At 42.8% G+C, this 25,080-nt stretch overlaps 2 protein-coding genes across 7 annotated transcripts in view; one reads left to right on the top strand and one right to left on the bottom strand.

Annotated features, from left to right (window-relative positions):
* The window catches only part of LOC128704296 (galectin-9), a 29,205-nt gene extending 13,533 nt beyond the window's left edge, over positions 1 to 15,672 (bottom strand). Inside the window, exons 1-5 of one of the 6 annotated variants that reach the window (XM_053799432.2) lie at positions 15,539 to 15,672; positions 13,643 to 13,874; positions 11,379 to 11,471; positions 4,225 to 4,290; positions 3,619 to 3,707 (exon numbers count right to left, since the gene is read on the bottom strand). In XM_053799432.2, the coding sequence (XP_053655407.2) occupies positions 3,619 to 3,707; positions 4,225 to 4,248 (113 nt within the window). In that variant the 5' untranslated portion in view covers positions 4,249 to 4,290; positions 11,379 to 11,471; positions 13,643 to 13,874; positions 15,539 to 15,672. Of the gene's footprint in view, positions 1 to 3,618; positions 3,708 to 4,224; positions 4,291 to 7,859; positions 7,954 to 11,378; positions 11,472 to 13,642; positions 13,875 to 15,538 lie in introns of those variants that run through there. The other 5 variants (XM_053799434.2, XM_053799435.2, XM_053799436.2 and 2 more) reach the window with 5 other exon arrangements.
* LOC138855194 (mucin-3A-like) lies at positions 9,967 to 11,091 on the top strand. The gene is made up of 2 exons (XM_070103230.1): positions 9,967 to 10,076; positions 10,260 to 11,091. Exon 2 carries the CDS (start codon positions 10,288 to 10,290, stop codon positions 11,089 to 11,091), a length of 804 nt encoding a protein of 267 aa, XP_069959331.1. The 5' UTR covers positions 9,967 to 10,076; positions 10,260 to 10,287.
* Positions 15,673 to 25,080: the final 9,408 nt, after the last annotated feature.

Below are 25,080 nucleotides of genomic sequence, written 5' to 3'. Positions count from 1 at the left end.
AATCAAGTATGCAAGAGTAGATTCACAGCTCCTGGCCCTGCCTCTTAACTACTACATTAACCAATTTCACTGAATTTGGCTTCCAGTTTTATACCTTTTCTTGAAACTGTGTCCAGTACATATAGTTTGCCTCCACCACCTTGTATAGGTGTCACATGACCCCTTATGGTTTTGAGCTTGTTTAGTATTATAATACATTTTTTTGGGATGGGAGGAGTAGGGGAAAGTGCTCTAGAAGCCATTTTCAACATATTTTTGTGAACTTTTTCAGTCTTACCCACATTTTTAAGTACAGAGATTATTCTGGAGTGGGGAAAAGGAGGGGGGGAAGAGGGGTGGGGAATACAAGAATGATACATCACTGCATCTTCTAATTTTAACCAAATTTATGTTGTGAAAAACATTTTTAACTCCCATTCATATATCTGAAGGCTGCTTTAATTATATTCCCCAGTGAAGGACATCAATTATTTCATTTATATGACTTTTTGGTGACAAACTTGTGTAATAATAAAAAAAAATAATAAATTAACAAAAATTAATAATAATAAAATAGTAATAACAACAATAATGATATTAATAAATTAATATTAAATTAATAATACTAATAATAAATTAATACAGCCTCTCCTTACTTAGCGACGTACAGTGGACCCTCAACCAGCGATATTAATCCGTTCCTGAGAGCTCATCGTTAATCGAAGTAATCGTTAGTCAAGTTAATTTTCCCCATAAGAAATAATGGAAATCAAATTAATCCGTGCAAGACACCCCAAAGTATTGAAAAAAAAAATTTTACCACATGAAATATTAATTTTAAAACACACAAACTGAAGAAGATATGCACAGTTACATGACACTTACCTTTATTGAAGATCTGGTGATGATTGATGGGATGGGAGGAGGGGAGACCGTTGATCTTCTTAGTGTTTAGAAGGGGAATCCCCTTCCATTAGCACTTAAGGTAGCAAGTATTTTTCTGGGGTAACTTCCCTTGTTCTTTTAATGCCACTAGGACCAGCTTCAAAGTCACTGGACTTCTGTCGCACAACATATCTGTCCATAGATATCTGTACCTCTCGTTCCTTTATGACTTTCCTAAAGTGGTTCACAACATTGTCAGTGTACAGGTTGCCAACACGGCTTGCAGTAGCTGTGTCAGGGTGATTTTCATCAAAAAAGGTTTGCACTTCAAGCCACTTTGCACACATTTCCTTAATCTTAGAAGTAGGCAACTTCCTCAATTTCTCTATCCCCTCCTCCGAAGCAGTTTCCTCAGGTCTGCCCTCTTGCTGTTCAAGATGATCTAGCAGCTCATCAGTGGTTAGTTCTTCATTGTCCTCCTCCACCAGCTCTTCCACATCCTCCCCACTAACCTCCAACCCCAAGGACTTCCCCAATGCCACAATGGATTTCTCAACTGGCATAGGATTCTCAGGGTTAGACTCAAACCCTTCACAATCCCTTTTGTCTACACATTCTGGCCACAGTTTTTTTCAAGCAGAGTTCAAGGTCCTTTTAGTCACTTCCTCCCAAGCCTTACCTATAATGTTTACACAATTGAGGATGGTAAAATGATCTTTCCAAAACTCTCTTAGAGTCAGTTGAGTTTCTGAGGTCACTACAAAGCACCTTTCAAACACAGCTTTTGTGTACAGTTTCTTGAAGTTGGAAATAACCTGCTGGTCCATGGGCTGCAGGAGAGGAGTGGTATTAGGAGGCAAAAACTTCACCTTAATAAAGCTCATGTCCCTAGAAAGTCACTCTGCCAAGTCTGAAGGATGACCAGGAGCACTGTCTAATACCAGGAGGCACTTAAGGTCTAATTTCTTTTCAATTAGGTAATTTTTCACATTAGGGGAAAATGCATGGTGTAACCAGTCATAGAAAAAGTCCCTAGTGACCCATGCCTTACTGTTTGCCCTCCACAGCACACACAAATTAGCCTTGACGACATTGTTTTTCCTGAACACTCTGGGAGTTTCAGAGTGATACACCAATAAAGGCTTCACTTTGCAATCACCACTAGCATAGGCACACATCAACAGAGTAAGCCTGTCTTTCATAGGCTTATGTCCCGGGAGTGCCTTTTCCTCCTGAGTAATGTACGTCCTGCTTGGCATTTTCTTCCAAAACAGGCCTGTTTCGTCACAATTAAACACTTGTTCGGGTTTCAGTCCTTCACTGTCTATGTACTCCTTGAATTCCTGCACATATTTTTCAGCCGCTTTGTGGTCCGAACTGGCAGCCTCACCATGCCTTATCACACTATGAATGCCACTACGCTTCTTAAATCTCTCAAACCAACCTTTGCTGGCTATAAATTCACTCACATCACTAGTTGCTGGAATTTTTTTAATTAAATCGTCATGCAACTTCCTAGCCTTTTCACATATGATCGCTTGAGAGATGCTATCTGTTTCTCGTTTATCCACACCAATAAGAGTCTCTCAACATCTTCTACCACTTGCGATCTCAGTTTCGAAAACATAGTTGCACTTTTGGCAAGAACAGCTTCCTTGATTGCCATTTTCTTGCCCACAATAGTAGCGATGGTTGATTGGGGTTTATTATACAACCTGACCAGCTCAGAGACACGCACTCCACTTTCATACTTAGCAATGATCTCTTTCTTCATCTCCATAGTAATTCTCACCCTTTTTGCTGTAGGGTTGGCACTAGAAGCTTTCTTGGGGCCCATGGTGACTTATTTTGCAGGTGCAATCACTACAAAGGCTGTGATAATATGAAATGTTCCAGTTGTATGTTTGGAAGCGACCGCGGTGGCTGGTTTGTAAACACTGGCACCCACGGGACAAGTGAGGCACGCTCAGGCCAAAGTGGACACGTCTCGTACAGAACAAATAGCGCTGGTCGGGTTTTTAAGCGCTAGTCGAGGCAAAATTTTTGTGTTAAAATGTATCGCTATTCAGATTTATCGTTAATCGATGCCATCGCTGGTGAAGGGTCTACTGTACTTATTTACCGATGACTCGGACTTACGACGGGCTCTCTGACCAGTATGCATACCTAAATAATGTATGTTAGAGGTGATTTCCTCTATTCTATTTATTACAATATGCAGTACACTGCTGTATAAACATTTAAAAATATACTAAAAATGTTATAAATGGTGCAAAGGTGACATTAAAACAATATCAAAGATGGTGGACACAAACCTGCCTGAAATACGTACTCATTCCCATTACTTAATTTACTAATTGTAATATTGTTATATGTTTTGTACTACCTCACTGTTCTATGTATCACTTCAATTACCTTTTATGTCAGTATGCAACAATGTATATTAAAATGTACTGCTCCATAATCTGTGTCAATATAGAGTAAGAATTAGTATTAGTCTGCCCGAAATGCCTAGGCATGCTAGTGGCCTTCTTTGTAATTAATATTTTATAATATATGAACCACACATTGTACGTTTTGCAAGGGATTAAACATTTTCACTTCATTATATGCAATATGCTCCTTGCTTAGTGAAGAATTTGTTTACCAGCGTGGTCTTAAGAGACGGAACTCCATCGTTAAATGAGGAGAGACTGTAATACTAATAATAAATTAATAATAATAATAAAATACACAGTAATGTATAAAACCCACCTGTTGGCATCTGGCTTAAAAGTTCCAGTAACATGAGCAATTTTTCCAGGTGTGAAGCCTCCAGGTATTACTGCAATATACGGCTCACCCTGCAGAGATGATCAAACAGTCTGATATTTATACCCAACAGCACAGTATTACAGCTCAAGATCCAACTAAATCACTAATGCACAGAATTAACATAAAATGGCCCCCTATTGTGCAATGTCCTGAGAGATTATACTAAAGATAAGACAAAATGGCACCAGAACTGTATACATCTAACCCTAATAACTTTAGGTTTTTTAAATGTCTGCTTTGCAATATGCAAATACATTGTTTTTACAGTAAAGTCCATCATAAAGCTCATCTATTCTAGATGCAGTTGAAAAAGTGCATCAAAAATTTAATAAAAGTGCATTGAAAATTTAATAGCATGCATTATGACTTTTTTATGCACTATTCAATATTGGAAGTTCCTTTTCAATCATATTTCTGAAAAGCTGCACTATATATTATTACATAATCATAACTAAGCATTAAACCCACAGGAGTTTTATAAGAGAGCCGTTTACAAAATTGCCTTAAAATTCACGAACTTACGAACAGGTTTATGTAAGAACTTACTGGATTATAAATTGGTGACCCCATGGATGTGTTCTTGATATATTTTTAGCAGTGGTACTGCAACTGCTGAAATAAATGTCAGATACTATATTACAATATTCAAATTTTTGTACATACACATATGTAATATAAAAATACACTGAATATGAATAGGGAGTTACCATGCCAAACAGATAAATGGCCTAGTCCCAAGTGGCAGATTGATCTAGCTGACCTCATTGTAGCAGGTCATGTCAGTTGTACTTGTGTACAAACCGTTATGCGAGTCACCGCCTCCCTGACTATGTGACGTCACGAGTCCCTTTGAACTGCCGTGTCCCCGAGGCAGTGGTCAGTTAGTGAGTCAGTCGAGTTCAATTGGTACAGCAGACACACAGGCAGGCTCTGGCTACTCCCTATTTGCCCTAATTATATGCATCCAAGATAATCCAAGTGTGCATTTATCACCCAAAATCCTTCATCGAACCCCCACGACACTCAAATGGCAGACAGGGCTAGTTCCCTCGTGTGACTGACATCTAGTTTCCTCAAATGGCAGTCATGTCTAGTTTCCCCTCAAGTGGCAGACAATTTTGGTTCCCTCAAGTGATCAGCCAGTTAGGTACTAAGAGCCAGGCAGGCAAACTGACCAAGTCTCGAGTGGCAGACTGATCTAGCCGATCCCACATAGCAGGTTTAGTTTCCTCAAATAGCAGACAGGTCTGGTCCTCCCTACCCCAAGTGGTAAACAGGTCAAGTTCCTCTAAGAAGAAGACAGGTCTGGTTTTCCCAAGTGACAAACAGGCATAGCTCCCAAGAGGCACACTGGCCTAGACCCCTAAAAACAGACTGTATTAGCTTCCACAAGTGGCAAACTGGCTATGCTTTATCCATGACCAGTTTCCAGTGCCATTCCACCCCTGAACTCTACCCTGAGTCCACACTTCCCTGTTGATTGCTTGATCAGTCAAGCTATCTGTACTAGTGGTTACGACTGATGCAACTAACTGTTTATGACTGACAACTAACTAAGCACCTACAGAAGGAAATCATCCAAATTCTTAAAAACTTCTACCTCCATTCTGACAATATTTCTGACATCTGCTGATAATATGTCGAGTCTTCGGCCACAAATGTTGACAGCATTTTCTATTTGAATCCATGGCTCTCCCAAATGGCTTATTGGGCTAGTCCCTCCAAATAACAGATATATGTAGCCCCTCTCCTCCCCAGTCGTAGACTGATAATAATGGCAGAATTACCAAGAAAATGCTAAATAAAAGGATACACAAGTAACTAACATGACATTTTATTGTGGCAACGTTTCACTCTCCAGGAGCTTTATTAAGCCAGCTTGACAAAGCTCCTGGAGAGCAAAACATTGGGACTTCTGCGCCAGCCTTCGTCGGGTGTGGACGTCTCTCTCTCTTGCCTGTGTATCAGTGACAAATTTCCACCACTCTCTCTGGGACACTTGTCCTCATCTCTTTTGCCCGCCAGGCACTCTACAGGAGGGGCACCTGTTCATCGGTTTACTTTAGCCAGCTCCATTTTTTTCGCTCTGCGGAAAATTCTTTAATGGTCTTTGGTGGGAAGCTGGTTACTGAACTCAGGTGAGAGTGTGGGCATCCCTCTTCTATCTCTACTTACAAAGGAACTTTTGTTCCTTTTCTTTCATCGCTCAGCCCTGGGCAATAATTTTTCCTCGTACCATCAAGAAACCAGGCTCAATATGGCTTATGCTGTCAGTGGCCCTCGCAAACCTAACATAGAAAGAAACAAAGAAGCAAAACACTGCTACAATAAAATTACATTAGCCTCATCTGTGTCCCTTTACCTAACATTGGTAAAGTGATCTAACTTCACCCTTCTAGATGATAGTCTAGCATAGCTACCAAGGAAAAGATTCAACATGTCATTACCAAAGCTTCAAGCCTCAAAAACATTAACTCAGCCAAACAGAACCTAGTATTGAACTTAATTAAAATCTAGGTTAGGTTATGTTAGATTGGGCTCTGTTGTTTCGTGGCACAACTAACTGGTTACGACTGACACACAACTAACTGGTTACGACTGACACTACTGGTTACGACTGACACAACTAACTGGTTACGACTGACACAACTACTGGTTACGACTGACACACAACTAACTGGTTACGACTGGCACACAACTAACTGGTTACGACTGACAACTACTGGTTACGACTGACGCACAACTGCTGGTTACGACTGACGCACAACTGCTGGTTACGACTGACGCACAACTAACTGGTTATGACTGACGCACAACTAACTGGTTACGACTGATGCACAACTAACTGGTTACGACTGACGCACAACTAACTGGTTACGACTGACGCACAACTACTGGTTACGACTGACACACAACTAACTGGTTACGACTGACACACAACTAACTGGTTACGACTGACACAACTAACTGGTTACGACTGACACAACTAACTGGTTACGATTGACACAACTAACTGGTTATGACTGACACACAACTAACTGGTTACGACTGACACACAACTAACTGGTTACGACTGACACAACTAACTGGTTACGACTGACGCACAACTAACTGGTTACGACTGACACTACTGGTTACGACTGACACAACTAACTGGTTACGACTGACACACAACTAACTGGTTACGACTGGCACACAACTAACTGGTTACGACTGACAACTACTGGTTACGACTGATGCACAACTGCTGGTTACGACTGACGCACAACTAACTGGTTACGACTGACGCACAACTAACTGGTTACGACTGACGCACAACTAACTGGTTACGACTGACGCACAACTAACTGGTTACGACTGACACAACTAACTGGTTACGACTGACACAACTAACTGGTTACAACTGACACAACTAACTGGTTACGACTGACACACAACTAACTGGTTACGACTGACACACAACTAACTGGTTACGACTGACACAACTAACTGGTTACGACTGACGCACAACTAACTGGTTACGACTGACACAACTAACTGGTTACGACTGACACAACTAACTGGTTACGACTGACACAACTAACTGGTTACGACTGACGCACAACTAACTGGTTACAACTGACGCACAACTAACTGGTTACGACTGACGCACAACTAACTGGTTACGACTGACGCACAACTAACTGGTTACGACTGACACACAACTAACTGGTTACGACTGACGCACAACTAACTGGTTACGACTGACACACAACTAACTGGTTACGACTGACGCACAACTAACTGGTTACGACTGACACACAACTAACTGGTTACGACTGACACACAACTAACTGGTTACGACTGACACACAACTAACTGGTTACGACTGACACACAACTAACTGGTTACGACTGACGCACAACTAACTGGTTACGACTGACACACAACTAACTGGTTACGACTGACGCACAACTAGTTACGACTGACACACAACTAACTAGTTACGACTGACACACAACTAACTGGTTACGACTGACACAGAACTAACTAGTTAAGACTGACACACAACTACCCATAATGTTAATAAACTCACTAACACCTCCCTTTCCCCCTCTTATCCAAGGTAATTTGCCACACGTCATTACCTAAGCTCACTCATAATCAAAAACTGAAAATCGTGCCTAAATAAGCTCACTTACTGACTGGTGACGACTGACTCAGCCACTTTCTACTGATGACTTTTTTTCTGAGGAAAAGAGAAGGAAGGAGCAGCTCCCCGGCCTTCATACTTCTGCTGCTGACTGTTGTTGTACACTTACTTTCTGTCTCCCTTGTCGTACTCTGCAGGGGAAGGTCACTTCCTCTCCCCTTGTACTCTTCAGGGGAAGGTCACTTACTCTACCCTTGTACTCTTCAGGGGAAGGTCACTTCCACTCCTTTACTCTTCAGGGGAAGGTCACTTCTCCCCTTGTCGTACTCTTCAGGGGAAGGTCGCTCTCTCCTTGTACTCTTCAGGGGAAGGTCACTTCCTCTCCCCTTGTACTCTTCAGGGGAAGGTCACTTCCACTCCTTTACTCTTCAGGGGAAGGTCACTTCTCCCCTTGTCGTACTCTTCAGGGGAAGGTCATTTCTCCCCTTGTAATCTTCAAGGGAAGGTCACCTCATCTTCCCCGACAGGTTGGTAGGTAACACACACAGGCAACAGTTAGGCAGCTTTATTCCGAAACGTTTCGCCTACACAGTAGGCTTCTTCAGTCGAGGACAGAAAGTAGGCAGGAGCAGTAGAGATGTGAAGACGATGTAATCAGTCCATCACCCTTGAAGTCGTAGATTTGAGGTTGTCAGTCCCTCAGTCTGGAGTACTGTTCCATAGTCTGAAACAATATGAAGATAGACAGTATGGAGACTTATATACTGTCGGAAGGAGCAGGGACGGATTTAGACCTTGGGGGAGCAGGGACGGATTTAGACCTTGGGGGGCCAGGGGCACTTCTGGTTTGGGGGGCCCTCAACATGGAAATTAAATTGAATTACAAATACGAAATGAACTAAAATGAAGACGACGACGTCAGGAGCTCAGAAAAAAAAAATCCAAAGAATCAAGCGAAAGAAATGCTGCGGTCTTGATAGACAAAATACCTTGATGAACATCAAAATGGTATACAATACCGACAGGTTGTTAGGTAAGACACATATGCAACAGTTAGACAACTTTATTCCGAAACGTTTCGCCTACACAGTAGGCTTCTTCAGTCGAATACAGAAAGTAGGCAGGAATCGTCTTCACATCTCTACTGTTCCTGCCTACTTTCTGTATTCGACTGAAGAAGCCTACTGTGTAGGCGAAACGTTTCGGAATAAAGTTGTCTAACTGTTGCATATGTGTCTTACCTAACAACAAAATACCTTACAGAATTTTTCTCTGCTTCTGTAATGGAAAACAGAAGCTACTAATGAAGACCCAGTACCACTACCAGATGATGTTTCTTATGAGGACCTGCCCACATTCCCAAGTACATCTACAGAAAATAAAAAGAACATAGCAAATCAAGACAATAAAGGTGATGAATCACCACAGCCACATTCTACAGATACTTGTGCAGACATGGACAGTGAAGCACCACTATGTGATTCAGACCCAGCCATGTAGTTTCCTGTCAGGGAAAACCATGTGTCCTTTTGGTCAACTACCACCATATAGATAGATACCGAAAGTGTGACGCCAAAGATAGAAATAAATACACGTCGGTAATCATTAGTGTAGAAAGAATGTATTGCAAACTGAAAATTATAATCAATTATCCTTAAAGTCAATAAAATGGAGAAAAAAAATTAAGACTTCTTCGAAACCTAACTTTTTTTTCGAAAACTGCTGTTTATCGTTCATTTTAGTTCATTTCTCATTTTTAATTAAATTTAATTTCTACGTTGAGGGCCCCCCCTAAGGTCTAAGTCAGGCCCTGATCAAAACTAAAGCACTAAACCCACAAGAGATGTGAAATACGTAAACCCAACATCAAAGAGACGGTTTTCAACACGAGTCCATTGACACTTTTCATTAGAATTACGAATATGTGGCAAACGAGTATCTTTGGGCTAGTGTCCAGGGAGTTTCAAATATCAAGGTTCAAGCCACGTTAACACTAACATCTGTGTTAGTCCCTTAGTAATTACCAAGTGACAACCCTCCCACTAGTAACAACTAGCTACTCACCCCCAAACCCCTCCACCAGCAGCCAATCCCCCAACACTTCCTCTAACGACTTTCCCCCTCCCCACAAACAACCACTGACGTCACCCCCTCCTCCTCCAGGTCAATGGCGCCATTTAGCCATGGAGGTTAAGAATAGTGGCGCCACTAGTCATTCTTCTGCCATCCACCACACCATCAACACCTCCAGTTCCATCAACCTCTGGTAATTTGAAAAAAACTTGGATTCGAATTTCATGGTAATTTTTGATAGATCAGCTTTGAAAATATTTTAGCAATTTTTCTTTGTACAAAATATTGAAGGAAGCATTCTAAATACATAGACTTCAAACTATTGCTTACGACAGTTATGAATAATCTAGTAATGTCCATACTTTTATCTTTGCAGACATTGTTTTGGCGTGTTGCTGCTGGTGATGACATCTCTGAAGACTTGCAGCTGCCCACAACACGGACTTCACCACACAGCAGCTGCCCACAACACGGACTTCACCACACAGCAGCTGCCCACAACGCAGACTTCACCACACAGCAGCTGCCCACAACGCAGACTTCACCACACAGCAGCTGCCCACAACGCGGACTTCACCACACAGCAGCTGCCCACAACGCGGACTTCGCCACACAGCAGCTGCCCACAACGCGGACTTCGCCACACAGCAGCTGCCCACAACGCGGACTTCGCCACACAGCAGCTGCCCACAACGCGGACTTCGCCACACAGCAGCTGCCCACAACGCAGACTTCGCCACACAGCAGCTGCCCACAACGCAGACTTCGCCACACAGCAGCTGCCCACAACGCAGACTTCGCCACACAGCAGCTGCCCACAACGCAGACTTCGCCACACAGCAGCTGCCCACAACGCAGACTTCGCCACACAGCAGCTGCCCACAACGCAGACTTCACCACACAGCAGCTGCCCACAACGCAGACTTCACCACACAGCAGCTGCCCACAACGCAGACTTCACCACACAGCAGCTGCCCACAACGCAGACTTCACCACACAGCAGCTGCCCACAACGCAGACTTCACCACACAGCAGCTGCCCACAACGCAGACTTCACCACACAGCAGCTGCCCACAACGCAGACTTCACCACACAGCAGCTGCCCACAACGCAGACTTCACCACACAGCAGCTGCCCACAACGCAGACTTCACCACACAGCAGCTACCCACAACGCGGGGAGTATCTTCAACCTACAAGATTCACTAAAGATTAATTAATTTATTTATTAATTTTGTCTTTATCACAGCAATGTTAAAGGAAAACACACAAAGGTGTTCAAGGAACACAAAAAGATAGAAAAAGGAAATAATAGAGACAAGCCTCAACTGCTGTATTTGTCAGCAGGACAACATTCACACAATTTGGGAGCTTTAAGCTCGGGGAAAAAAAAAATATATACCTACCCCAATCCTACTAATAATAGTAATGAGGCGGAGCCTCAATACTGCCATTATTAGTAGTTTGAGGTATGATACATTATTGAATTTCATTACCTTGTTTGTACGGGACAGTAGTAACACTAATCTTCAACACTTTAACGTGCATGCGAGTCTAACACAGGTGATCATTGTGTTGTCAGGAAGACTCTGGGGGCATAAACAAGTTGGAGGGTAAACTCAGTAACATTACAACCTAGCCAAACCTACTCCCAATATCCCTTAGACGCCTATATTTAACTGCAAAAAAAAAAAAAAAGACAAGTGCATGTTACACAGACTTGATGACAAATCTCCTCCTGAATCAAACCTGATTGACTTGCATCGACCTGTCCCCCCCCCCCCGAGAGTTTACCGCTTCCACCCCTCCCCCCTCATTCAGACTTATGCACGTATGTAAATTTACCCAAATAAAATTTCCCATAACTAGATATATTATCCGTAGGGGCTATACACAGCTTGGGGAATGTTAGGCAATCTGGGTTGATCCAAGGAAGGGGAGGGTACTTACACGCAGTTGCATCAAGATACCTTCTAGTATAAAGACACCCCCTTGAAGGACATACTAATTTAACATGTTAACTACCTTCATTTGACATTGTATTTCCCCGCCACTGCCACGTCCCTCATAGCACACTAGACTAACAACCAACACTATGGGTTATCTAACCAGTTGGAGGCCTGCCGTATACCAGTCTCCAAACACACTACTATGCTAGCCTAAATTCATAACCCACCTTACCTGCCATTTATGGCTGGCATCCTAGGTACAACCTGAGGACCACTGCATTCAAGCCCCCCCCCCCCCACTACCTCTATTTTTCTGGGTTTCTAACTTAGCAGGGTTAATCCTATTTTCACTAATACCAATCTAAATCACCCTCCCCCCCACTATACTCACTGGCATCAGATGTTAGTGAATCCTTTCTACCAACTAACAACTTCAGAGGTTTTCATTATTTTCATTACTAACATCTGCTGCCAGAAGTGTTACACTTCACTACTTACAAACTATCAAACCAACTGCAATTCTGAACGATAATACTTGTATATTCATAGGGACCTGAACGCCGCTTAAATTTTCCAAAATGATGAAATTGTGTAAACTCAATGAATCAATATTTAGCTTTGCACAGTTTGGCCAAAGGCATAAAAAACGTAGAACACCCACCACAACCACTACCCAAGCCCGAAACCCACCAAAATCCCCACGGAAACCACGTGCAATAACAGATTGCAGACAGCTACTGAAGGTCGTTGGTGGGTTCCCAGGCTAACAGTTCTACGTAATCTATGCCTTCAGGGGAGATTACTCTCCCCTGCTATATGCATTCATAATGCATATAGCAGATTCTCCAGTTTTATACCTTACCTATCCTACCTAACACCACCTAATTCTATAAGTTTATATCAAAATAACTAATTGTAGACCTACAAAGTGTTATATACACCACAACTATGCAGCATACTCCAGGTATAGGCCTTAGTAATTTGCAGAGCAATGGCGGCGCAAGGAGGGATGAAGGGAGGTAAACGGGTCAAGGGGGGTCTAGGTAAGATCAAGTGGGGTCTAGGTAAGATCAAGTGGGGTCTAGGTAAGATCAAGGTGTAGGTAAGATCAAGGGGGGTCTAGGTTAAGATCAAGGGCAGTCTAGGTAAGATCAAAGGGGTCTAGGTAAGACAACACCACCACCAAATTTCGAAGGGTCAAATCAGTATCCTTTTTCTACTCATCTGCATTATAAAAATCTATACAATATAAATTTGGGAAAATTGCATCAAAATGTTGCACACGTGACATTTTTATTAGGGTATTTATACTCCCCAGGATGCGACCCCTACCAGTAGGCCTGCTGCAGTGTTCCTTCTTTATGTGAACAGTGGCAATGGATATAAGGGAACATGCCCACTTGTGTCCAGGATCGAATCCCGGTTCTTCAGTTGACGCCACTACCAATTGAGCTATGATATATCACTTACACATTTCATCTCAGCTTCCTACAATCTTGTAGGATGGGTATAAACTACATAATACTGATATTACACTAACTAAAACTTTCTAAAATCTAATCAGTCTTCGATTCTAAGCTTTACAACCCATTTCTCCAATTTTTATTTCCACCCCATTCAAGGTAGCCTATAGAATACATTCCTCATTATTTCCTGGGCAGAGATTCCATCTCCGGTCGGGAGATAAACTAATACTTCCCACTAAGTTACTTTTGATATCAATTGCTTACAATCTTTCCTATACTCTCCCCACCTAATACAATTATCTGTTTCAATAACCAAACTTTTGTGGACTTATAACTTGGAAATACCTTACAAGTGGGCCCTGCCCACCTCTAACGACGTCTCCAACTGCTGCATCTCCACATAACACTCAATGTTATGATTCAGACTATTTACTAGTGTGGTTGTCTCCACCCCTCAGACTGGTCAATGTTGCTGTGTTGATCAATGTTGCAGCAGAGACAGCCAGGCACAGCAATCCTCAGACTGGTCAATGTTGCAGCAGACACAGCCAGGCACAGCAATCCTCAGTTATCACACCTGAAACAAAACATTCACATTATAACCATAAACATTACCATGTAATATAAACTAGTAACATTACCATGTAATATACACTAGTAACATTACCATGTAATATAAACTAGTAACATTACCATGTAATATAAACTAGTAACATTACTGACACGAGGAAATTAAATCTTCATCAGAGTACAAAACAAATTCTGGCCACAAAATAGAGCGAAACACCAACGTCAAAGACCTGGGAGTGATCATGTCGGAGGATCTCACCTTCAAGGACCATAACATTGTATCAATCGCATCTGCTAGAAAAATGACAGGATGGATAATGAGAACCTTCAAAACTAGGGATGCCAAGCCCATGATGACACTCTTCAGGTCACTTGTTCTATCTAGGCTGGAATATTGCTGCACACTAACAGCACCTTTCAAGGCAGGTGAAATTGCTGACCTAGAAAATGTACAGAGAACCTTCACGGCGCGCATAAAGGAGATAAAACACCTCAATTACTGGGAGCGCTTGAGGTTCCTAAACCTGTATTCCCTCGAACGCAGGCGGGAGAGATACATGATTATATACACCTGGAAAATCCTAGAGGGACTAGTACCGAACTTGCACACGAAAATCACTCACTACGAAAGCAAAAGACTTGGCAGACGATGCACCATCCCCCCAATGAAAAGCAGGGGTGTCACTAGCACGTTAAGAGACCATACAATAAGTGCATCTAGAAACCCATCAGTTACACAACCCAGGGCAACATGGGTTTAGAACAGGTCGCTCCTGTCTGTCTCAACTATTGGACCACTACGACAAGGTCAAATGCACTAGAAGACAAAAAGAATGCAGATGTAATATATACAGACCTTGCAAAAGCCTTCGACAAGTGTGACCATGGCGTAATAGCGCACAAAATGCGTGCTAAAGGAATAACAGGAAAAGTCGGTCGATGGATCTATAATTTCCTCACTAACAGAACACAGAGAGTAGTCGTCAACAGAGTAAAGAGCTCTGTTCCACAAGGCACAGTACTCGCTCCCATCTTGTTCCTCATCCTCAGGGGCACCTAAAGTCGGTTCCTGACCAGCCGGGCTGTGTCTCGTACGTTGGTTTGCGTGCAGCCAGCAGTAACAGCCTGGTTGATCAGGCTCTGATCCACCAGGAGGCCTGGTCACAAACCGGGCCGCGGGGGCGTTGACCCCCGGGACTCCAGGTAAACTCCTGGAGTTTACCTGGACCTGGTAATGTTTAACATACTAAGTTATCTTTTTGTTTAATCAATATTTCTTACACATAAACCTGATAAGTAACAATTTGTTAACATGTAAATCTATATCTGGATCACAAGGCTCAAGTTCCTTGGATCAAGAGACCTTCACTAAGGTATTTTTCAATAATGGATAAAAATAGGCCAGAACTGGATACATAATTATAGGTTATGTAACGTCTAGTGTGAGAGTTATTGTTTGATCAGAGGAAGTGGAGCAGCTCCAGTTCCTCACATTAAAACCCCTCCACTAAGGTCAACCCCCCGCCCCCGCCCCCCTCCAACACATTAGACCCCAAAGAAAATTAAGACTTAAAATATTATTAATTTGGTGACCAAACTGGTGGTGGGGACCAGGAGCTGCAGCTCAACTCTGCTGTTGTACTGACAAATACGTCACCAGACAATACTTACGTTATTTAGGTGTATTAAAAGGCTGAGGAAGCGGTAAAGCCGGCGGGGCGGCAGGAGGAGCAGCAACACGTCTCCCAATTAAGACCACTGAAGTTCAACTGACTTTTAGTGACCTTGAGGTTGGTCACTGTCCTGACCTTCATTATAACACCATCACTGATAACCTGACTAACTCTGACTACCACCACTAGATGGCACTACTACACCACCACTAGATGCCACTACTACACCACCACTAGATGCCACTACTACACCACCACTACCACCACTAGATGCCACTACTACACCACCACTACCACCACTAGATGCCACTACTACACCACCACTACCACCACTAGATGGCACTACTACACCACCACTACCACCACTAGATGCCACTACTACACCACCACTAGATGCCACTACTACACCACCACTACCACCACTAGATGCCACTACTACACCACCACTACCACCACTAGATGGCACTACTACACCACCACTACCACCACTAGATGGCACTACTACACCACCACTACCACCACTAGATGCCACTACTACACCACCACTACCACCACTAGATGGTACTACTACACCACCACTACCACCACTAGATGCCACTACTACACCACCACTACCACCACTAGATGCCACTACTACACCACCACTACCACCACTAGATGGCACTACTACACCACTAGATGGCACTACTACACCACCACTACCACCACTAGATGGCACTACTACACCACCACTACCACCACTAGATGGCACTACTACACCACCACTACCACCACTAGATGGCACTACTACACCACTAGATGGCACTACTACACCACCACTACCACCACTAGATGGCACTACTACACCACTAGATGGCACTACTACACCACCACTACCACCACTAGATGGCACTACTACACCACTAGATGGCACTACTACACCACCACTACCACCACTAGATGGCACTACTACACCACCACTACCACCACTAGATGGCACTACTACACCACCACTACCACCACTAGATGGCACTACTACACCACTAGATGGCACTACTACACCACCACTACCACCACTAGATGGCACTACTACACCACCACTACCACCACTAGATGGCACTACTACACCACCACTAGATGCCACTACTACACCACCACTACCACCACTAGATGGCACTACTACACCACCACTACCACCACTAGATGCCACTACTACACCACCACTAGATGGCACTACTACACCACCACTAGATGGCACTACTACACCATCACTAGTACTACTACTCATGGTGGAGCGCTCAACCCGTGGGGGTCATGGACCACCTGGGAGGATAAGTTCACTCCCAGGTGGCATAGATCACATTCCTTGGATCAACAGACCCTCACCACCACCTTCAAGGAACCTCTCTCAAGGCGCCCACTCTCACCACCAGAGGCGCTCAACTCCACTACTATTGTACCACTAGTATTCTACATGAGTATACCTGGAGAACGTTTCGGGGGTCAACGCCCCCGCGACCCAGTCTGTGACCAGGCTTCATGGTGGATCAGAGCCTGATCAACCAGGCTGTTACTGTTGGCCGCACGCAGAGGGAGATTATTGTACCACTAGTATTCTACATGAGGGGAGATTATTGTACCACTAGTACTCTACATGAAGGACAGATTATTGTACCACTAGTACTCTACATGAAGGGCAGATTATTGTACCACTAGTACTCTACATGAAGGACAGATTATTGTACCACTAGTACTCTACATGAAGGACAGATTATTGTACCACTAGTACTCTACATGAAGGACAGATTATTGTACCACTAGTACTCTACATGAAGGGCAGATTATTGTACCACTAGTACTCTACATGAAGGACAGATTATTGTACCACTAGTACTCTACATGAAGGACAGATTATTGTACCACTAGTACTCTACATGAAGGACAGATTATTGTACCACTAGTACTCTACATGAAGGACAGATTATTGTACCACTAGTACTCTACATGAAGGACAGATTATTGTACCTGGAGTTTACCTGGAGAGAGTTCCGGGGGTCAACGCCCCCGCGGCCCGGTCTGTGACCAGGCCTCCTGGTGGATCAGAGCCTGATCAACCAGGCTGTTGCTGCTGGCTGCACGCAAACCAACGTACGAGCCACAGCCCGGCTGATCCGGAACTGACTTTAGGTGCTTGTCCAGTGCCAGCTTGAAGACTGCCAGGGGTCTGTTGGTAATCCCCCTTATGTGTGCTGGGAGGCAGTTGAACAGTCTCGGGCCCCTGACACTTATTGTATGGTCTCTTAACGTGCTAGTGACACCCCTGCTTTTCTTTGGGGGGATGGTGCATCGTCTGCCAAGTCTTTTGCTTTCGTAGTGAGTGATTTTCGTGTGCAAGTTCGGTACTAGTCCCTCTAGGATTTTCCAGGTGTATATAATCATGTATCTCTCCCTCCTGCGTTCCAGGGAATACAGGTTTAGGAACCTCAAGCGCTCCCAATAATTGAGGTGTTTTATCTCCGTTATGCGCGCCGTGAAAGTTCTCTGTACATTTTCTAGGTCGGCAATTTCACCTGCCTTGAAAGGTGCTGTTAGTGTGCAGCAATATTCCAGCCTAGATAGAACAAGTGACCTGAAGAGTGTCATCATGGGCTTGGCATCCCTAGTTTTGAAGGTTCTCATTATCCATCCTGTCATTTTTCTAGCAGATGCGATTGATACAATGTTATGGTCCTTGAAGGTGAGATAATCCGACATAATCACTCCCAGGTCTTTGACGTTGGTGTTTCGCTCTATTTTGTGGCCAGAATTTGTTTTGTACTCTGATGAAGATTTAATTTCCTCATGTTTACCATATCTGAGTAATTGAAATTTCTCATCGTTGAACTTCATATTGTTTTCTGCAGCCCACTGAAAGATTTGGTTGATGTCTGCCTGGAGCCTTGCAGTGTCTGCAATGGAAGACACTGTCATGCAGATTCGGGTGTCATCTGCAAAGGAAGACACGGTGCTGCGGCTGACATCCTTGTCTATGTCGGATATGAGGATAAGGAACAAGATGGGAGCGAGTACTGTGCCTTGTGGAACAGAGCTTTTCACCGTAGCTGCCTCGGACTTTACTCTGTTGACTACTACTCTGTGTGTTCTGTTAGTGAGGAAATTATAGATCCATCGACCGACTTTTCCTGTTATTCCTTTAGCACGCATTTTGTGCGCTATTACGCCATGGTCACACTTGTCGAAGGCTTTTGCAAAGTCTGTATATATTACATCTGCATTCTTTTTGTCTTCTAGTGCATTTAGGACCTTGTCGTAGTGATCCAATAGTTGAGACAGACAGGAGCGACCTGTTCTAAACCCATGTTGCCCTGGGTTGTGTAACTGATGGGTTTCTAGATGGGTGGTGATCTTGCTTCTTAGGACCCTTTCAAAGATTTTTATGATATGGGATGTTAGTGCTATTGGTCTGTAGTTCTTTGCTGTTGCTTTACTGCCCCCTTTGTGGAGTGGGGCTATGTCTGTTGTTTTTAGTAACTGTGGGACGACCCCCGTGTCCATGCTCCCTCTCCATAGGATGGAAAAGGCTCGTGATAGGGGCTTCTTGCAGTTCTTGATGAACACAGAGTTCCATGAGTCTGGCCCTGGGGCAGAGTGCATGGGCATGTCATTTATCGCCTGTTCGAAGTCATTTGGCGTCAGGATAACATCGGATAGGCTTGTGTTAATCAAATTTTGTGGCTCTCTCATAAAAAATTCATTTTGATCTTCGACTCTCAGTCTGGTCAGCGGCTCGCTAAAAACTGAGTCATATTGGGACTTGAGTAGCTCACTCATTTCCTTGCTGTCATCTGTGTAGGACCCATCTTGTTTAAGTAGGGGCCCAATACTGGACGTTGTTCTCGATTTTGATTTGGCATAGGAGAAGAAATACTTTGGGTTTCTTTCGATTTCATTTATGGCTTTTAGTTCTTCCCGCGATTCCTGACTCCTAAAGGATTCTTTTAGCTTAAGTTCGATGCTTGCTATTTCTCTGACCAGTGTCTCCCTACGCATTTCAGATATATTGACCTCTTTTAGCCGCTCTGTTATTCTTTTCCGTCGCCTGTAAAGGGAGCGCCTGTCTCTTTCTGTTTTACATCTACTCCTCCTTTTTCTTAGAGGAATAAGCCTTGTGCATACATCCAGTGCCACCGAGTTAATCTGTTCTAGGCATAAGTTGGGGTCTGTGTTGCTTAGTATATCTTCCCAGCTTATATCGGTTAGGACTTGGTTTACTTGGTCCCACTTTATGTTTTTGTTATTGAAGTTGAATTTGGTGAATGCTCCCTCGTGACTAATCTCATTATGTCGGTCTGGGGCTCCGCGCATACATGTCTGAACCTCAATTATGTTGTGATCTGAGTATATTGTTTTTGATATGGTGACATTTCTTATCAGATCATCATTGTTAGTGAAGATGAGGTCTAGTGTATTCTCCAGTCTAGTAGGCTCTATTATTTGCTGGTTTAAATTGAATTTTGTGCAGAGATTTAAAAGCTCGCGTGAGTGTGAGTTTGCATCAGAGCTGCCTCCTGGTGTTATTACTGCAACAATATTATTTGCTATATTCCTCCATTTTAGGTGCCTTAAGTTGAAATCCCCCAGGAGCAAGATGTTGGGTGCAGGAGCTGGAAGATTTTCCAGACAGTGGTCAATTTTTAACAGCTGTTCCTGGAATTGCTGGGATGTTGCATCCGGAGGCTTGTAGACTACCACAATGACTAGGTTTTGGTTCTCGACCTTTACTGCTAAAACTTCCACTACATCATTTGAGGCATTTAGCAGTTCTGTGCAAACAAGTGACTCAGCAATGTACAGGCCAACCCCCCCCCCCCCTTTTGCCTGTTCACTCTGTCACATCTGTATAGGTTGTAACCTGGGATCCATATTTCGTTGTCCAAGTGATCCCTTATGTGGGTCTCAGTGAAAGCCGCGAACATTGCCTTTGCCTCTGCAAGCAGTCCACGGATGAAAGGTATTTTGTTGTTTGTTGCTGGCTTTAGACCCTGTATATTTGCAAAGAAGAATGTTATCGGACTGGTGGTATTGTTGGTACCAGTACTCTACATGAAGGGCAGATTATTGTACCACTAGTACTCTACATGAAGGGCAGATTATTGTACCACTAGTACTCTACATGAAGGGCAGATTATTGTACCACTAGTACTCTACATGAAGGGCAGATTATTGTACCACTAGTACTCTACATGAAGGGCAGATTATTGTACCACTAGTACTCTACATGAAGGGCAGATTATTGTACCACTAGTACTCTACATGAAGGGCAGATTATTGTACCACTAGTACTCTACATGAAGGGCAGATTATTGTACCACTAGTACTCTACATGAAGGGCAGATTATTGTACCACTAGTACTCTACATGAAGGGCAGATTATTGTACCACTAGTACTCTACATGAAGGGCAGATTATTGTACCACTAGTACTCTACATGAAGGGCAGATTATTGTACCACTAGTACTCTACATGAAGGGCAGATTATTGTACCACTAGTACTCTACATGAAGGGCAGATTATTTTACCAAAGTTGTACTCTCTCCCCCTAGTACTATGATTGCTTTGGTTCTCAACCTTGACAAAATTAGTGGCAAGATATTCTGGACACTGTTTGTGAGCAGTTTCATAAACATGATTTAATATCTGTTTTTCTCTGTCTTCAACATTCAACATATCCAATTGTTGTAGTTCATCCTGGCCTACATGTTCTCCTGAACCCAGGCCTACATGTTCTCCTGGACCCAGGCCTACATGTTCTCCTGGACCCAGGCCTACATGTTCTCCTGGACCCAGGCCTAATGTTCTCCTGGACCCAGGCCTACATGTTCTCCTGGACCCAGGCCTACATGTTCTCCTAGACCCAGGCCTACATGTTCTCCTGGACCCAGGCCTACATGTTCTCCTAGACCCAGGCCTACATGTTCTCCTGGACCCAGGCCTACATGTTCTCCTAGACCCAGGCCTACATGTTCTCTTGGACCCAGGCCTACATGTTCTCCTGGACCCAGGCCTACATGTTCCAGGATGAATCATGCCATTTTGTCCTGGGTGATTTGTAGTCATTCTTTCAGTTTTTTTTGTCAAGGCAGAGTACCATGAAGAGCAAGCGTAGTCCATATGACATTGTATAAAAGCTAGACATAGGGTCTTGTGACCCACTGCAGGATTTAGACCTTGGAGGGCCAGGGGCATTTTAGGTTTGGGGGGCCCTCAACATGAAAATTAATTTGAATTGCAAATAAGAAATGAACTAAAATGAATGATAAACAGTAGTTCACGAAAAATAATGTTAGGTTTCGAAGATGTCTAATTTTTTCTCAATTTTATTGACTTTAAGAAAAACTGACTATAATTTTCAGTTTGCAATACATTCCTTCTACACTATAATGATTACTGATGTGTATTTATTTATATCTTTGGCGTCACACTTTCGGTATCTATCTATATGGTAGTTGACCAAAAGGACACATGGTTTTCCCTGACAGGAAACTACATGGCTGGGTCTGAATCACATAGTGGTGCTTCACTGTCCATGTCTGCACAAGTATCTGTAGAATGTGGTTGTGGTGATTCATCACCTTTATTGTCTTGATTTGCTATGTTCTTTTTATTTTCTGTAGATGTACTTGGGAATGCGGGCAGGTCCTCATAAGAAACATCATCTGGTAGTGGTACTGGGTCTTCATTAGTAGCTTCTATGTTTTCCACAACAGAAACAGAGAAAAATTCTGTAAGGCATTTTGTCATTGTCAAGACCGCAGCATTTCTTTCGCTTGATTCTTTGGAAATGTTTCTTTTTTGAGCTCCTGACAAGTGAATTTGCCGTGGCATACTGGGTCTTCTGAAAAAAACACCACCGTATGTCCTTCGATGGTGGGTACAACATCTAGCTTAGCTTGATGCACCGTTGTTAAGGATTGTGTGGTCTAGTGGTCTAAAGCATCATGCGTTTTCACTTACCATGAGGCGGGCCAAAACAGCAATCACTGAAGGCTCTTGACTCATGTAATCACTCCAACAACATGCTCATTGGAGAAGCCAGGTATAGATACTCAAAAATCTGAGACAAAGGAATTAATGTACAATTATATGGATCCCATCACTCACTGGATTACTCCTTCATGATAAAGTTGATATGTTAGCCAAAAAAAGTACCCTGAAGGATAATGTAGAATATAACTCTGGTATGTGTGTGTCTAGCATTAGGAATAACATTAGGAGAGAAGTAAATAATGAAAATAATTGTTATAGGAATGCAGTTAGAAGTCTGAGTAGATCTATAACCCACTATGATAACATGAACGTAGATAAGTATGTTTATGGATTTTATATATGTATATTATAATCATGGGGGAGCGCTAAACCCATAGGATTATACAGCACATGTATGTTTATGGAACAACTTGCAATGTGAACAGACTGACTGATGTTGTAGTGGCCAGGCTTAGGCTTGGTTACAAGTACTTCTGGCAGTTTGGGAAACACACAGATGATGATCAAACTAAATGCAAATTATGTGGTCAGGCATATGGTCACTGTCTTGAACAGTGTGTGTTTAATTGTCCACTTATTGAGGAATACAGAGATAGGCAGTATAATAACCTATGTGACATGTCAATTAGATACCAGATATACTAAGCAAATTATCTAAATTTGCTTGTGACTGATAAGTGAACTGTAGATCTGTAGATATAAATCCAAATGTACACCTGTTAACCCTTTTGGGGCCTAGTTCCTAGGCCTTTTGCGTATCCATATACTCTTGCGCTACCATCCACAGGATGGATACGAGGTGCACAATAAACTAGTCAGAAAATCTCTAAAATCTGTAATGGTAATAACAAATGTGCCAATGAAGGCATCATATGTGATGGATTACTATATGCCTTTTATTATAATTTATTAGTAGTTATGATTCATTAAAACACTCACCATTGTCAGGCATGGGATCAGATTTATTATTATCACGGGGAAGTGCTAAATCCGTAGGATTATACAGTGCATGTGGGGAGGGGGATGGCAGGTATTCAGGCTCAATTTAGGTAACTGGAGCACAGATCCAATTCCCTACATCAATAGCCCCTCACCAGCATCAAGGAACCTCCCTTGAGGGGAGCATCAGATTTGATGCCTGTAGTAACACCTATAGTTTAACCATTGTTGGGCAAGGCATCATATTCAATTCCTCCAAAAAAGTGTAGTTTATGGCCCCAAAATTTTAAAAAATCTTAAAATGCACAAAAATAAATATGTCTTAGAATTGCCTATATCATCACAATATAGGTTTCAAATTTCGTTCTCTCTCAAATATAATGCCCTGCACAGTAAATTATTTACTATATTTTATGTGGAAACACTAAACCTTGATCCATGGAAAGGGCCAATTCCTTATAACATGAGCCCCCCCCCCACTGACAAAGGGACCTCCCTTGAAGGATATAGGATGTAAAATCAATCTGCCAGTGATTGTAATTCCCATATTTTCCATCATACCACACATACAACTTAAGACATCTTAGAAAATGGGGAAAAATCTATAATTCCAGATTCTGTCTGTAGCCATAGCATTCAGCTGTCTTCTGAAGCATCGGAAAAAGTCCAACAACTGACGTTTATTTGGTACAGGCCAGAGTGACCACATCCAGGACCTGTCTGTTTCCGGAGCCACAGGCCACCCACGCTAGTTTATTGTTCGTTCGCTCATGTATACTCACCATTCAAATTTTCCTTGGATTTCGAGCATTTTGTGTGATTTAACATATCAAGTAAAATGCAGTTAATAATGGCTTTTAAAGTGGTGGTGCCAATAGGAAATGTGTGGTTTTTGGCAATAAGCAGAAACTTGAATAAAAAAAAGTGGAGTCTGGCATTTCAGTGGCATGGATATGCAAAGAATATGGTGTTAAGAAACAGTGCGATATCCGTAGAACCAAGGACAAACTTACAGACTATGTCCTGTACACTTCCTCCAGCACTAGTGAGGCTGGTAAAGGTCCTGATGAGCGAAACGTCTCATCAGAATGTACACTAATAATCCTTACAAGTCCATTAATAAGAGCTCAGATATTGGGACTTCTACTGCTATGGGTTCTTTGTCTTTTATATCCCCACCTTCACTTACCTCATCGATATCCGAATCATTATTTGGTGTTTTGTCTGCCCTTGCATGGGGATCTCTTCTTGCATCCTGTGTACTGCTGTTGCTTTCTGGCTATCCTAGTTTTGATTGCTTAATTTATGTGACTAAAGTTAAAGAAGAAAACAGTATAATCTATCATGCACAAGATACAGGAGTATGCAGAATATTGCTGCTCTGCAGTCTTTCCTAATTTTTAATCGTCTCTAGAAAATTTAACTTCACTATCTCTGCCTTTAGCTATGATGCCTTGTACAAGTGTACTCTCGATGCATCATGATATTCTATACATTATACTGTACACTACTAGCAAGAGTTGTATCATGTTTCTCTTTTCCCTTTCTATTCCTTGCCTTTAGATGACCTTGCCC

Source organism: Cherax quadricarinatus, chromosome 84 (assembly GCF_038502225.1).
Source record: "Cherax quadricarinatus isolate ZL_2023a chromosome 84, ASM3850222v1, whole genome shotgun sequence".
NCBI classification, from domain to species: Eukaryota; Metazoa; Arthropoda; class Malacostraca; order Decapoda; family Parastacidae; genus Cherax; species Cherax quadricarinatus.
The sequence above is the reverse complement of the archived record's forward strand: the minus strand, read 5'-3'. Positions and strand labels throughout refer to the sequence as shown.

Coding starts and splice junctions, on each gene's coding strand:
- LOC138855194 (XM_070103230.1), top strand. CDS start 10,288: ATGACATCTCTGAAGACTTGCAGCTGCCCACAACACGGACTTCACCAC.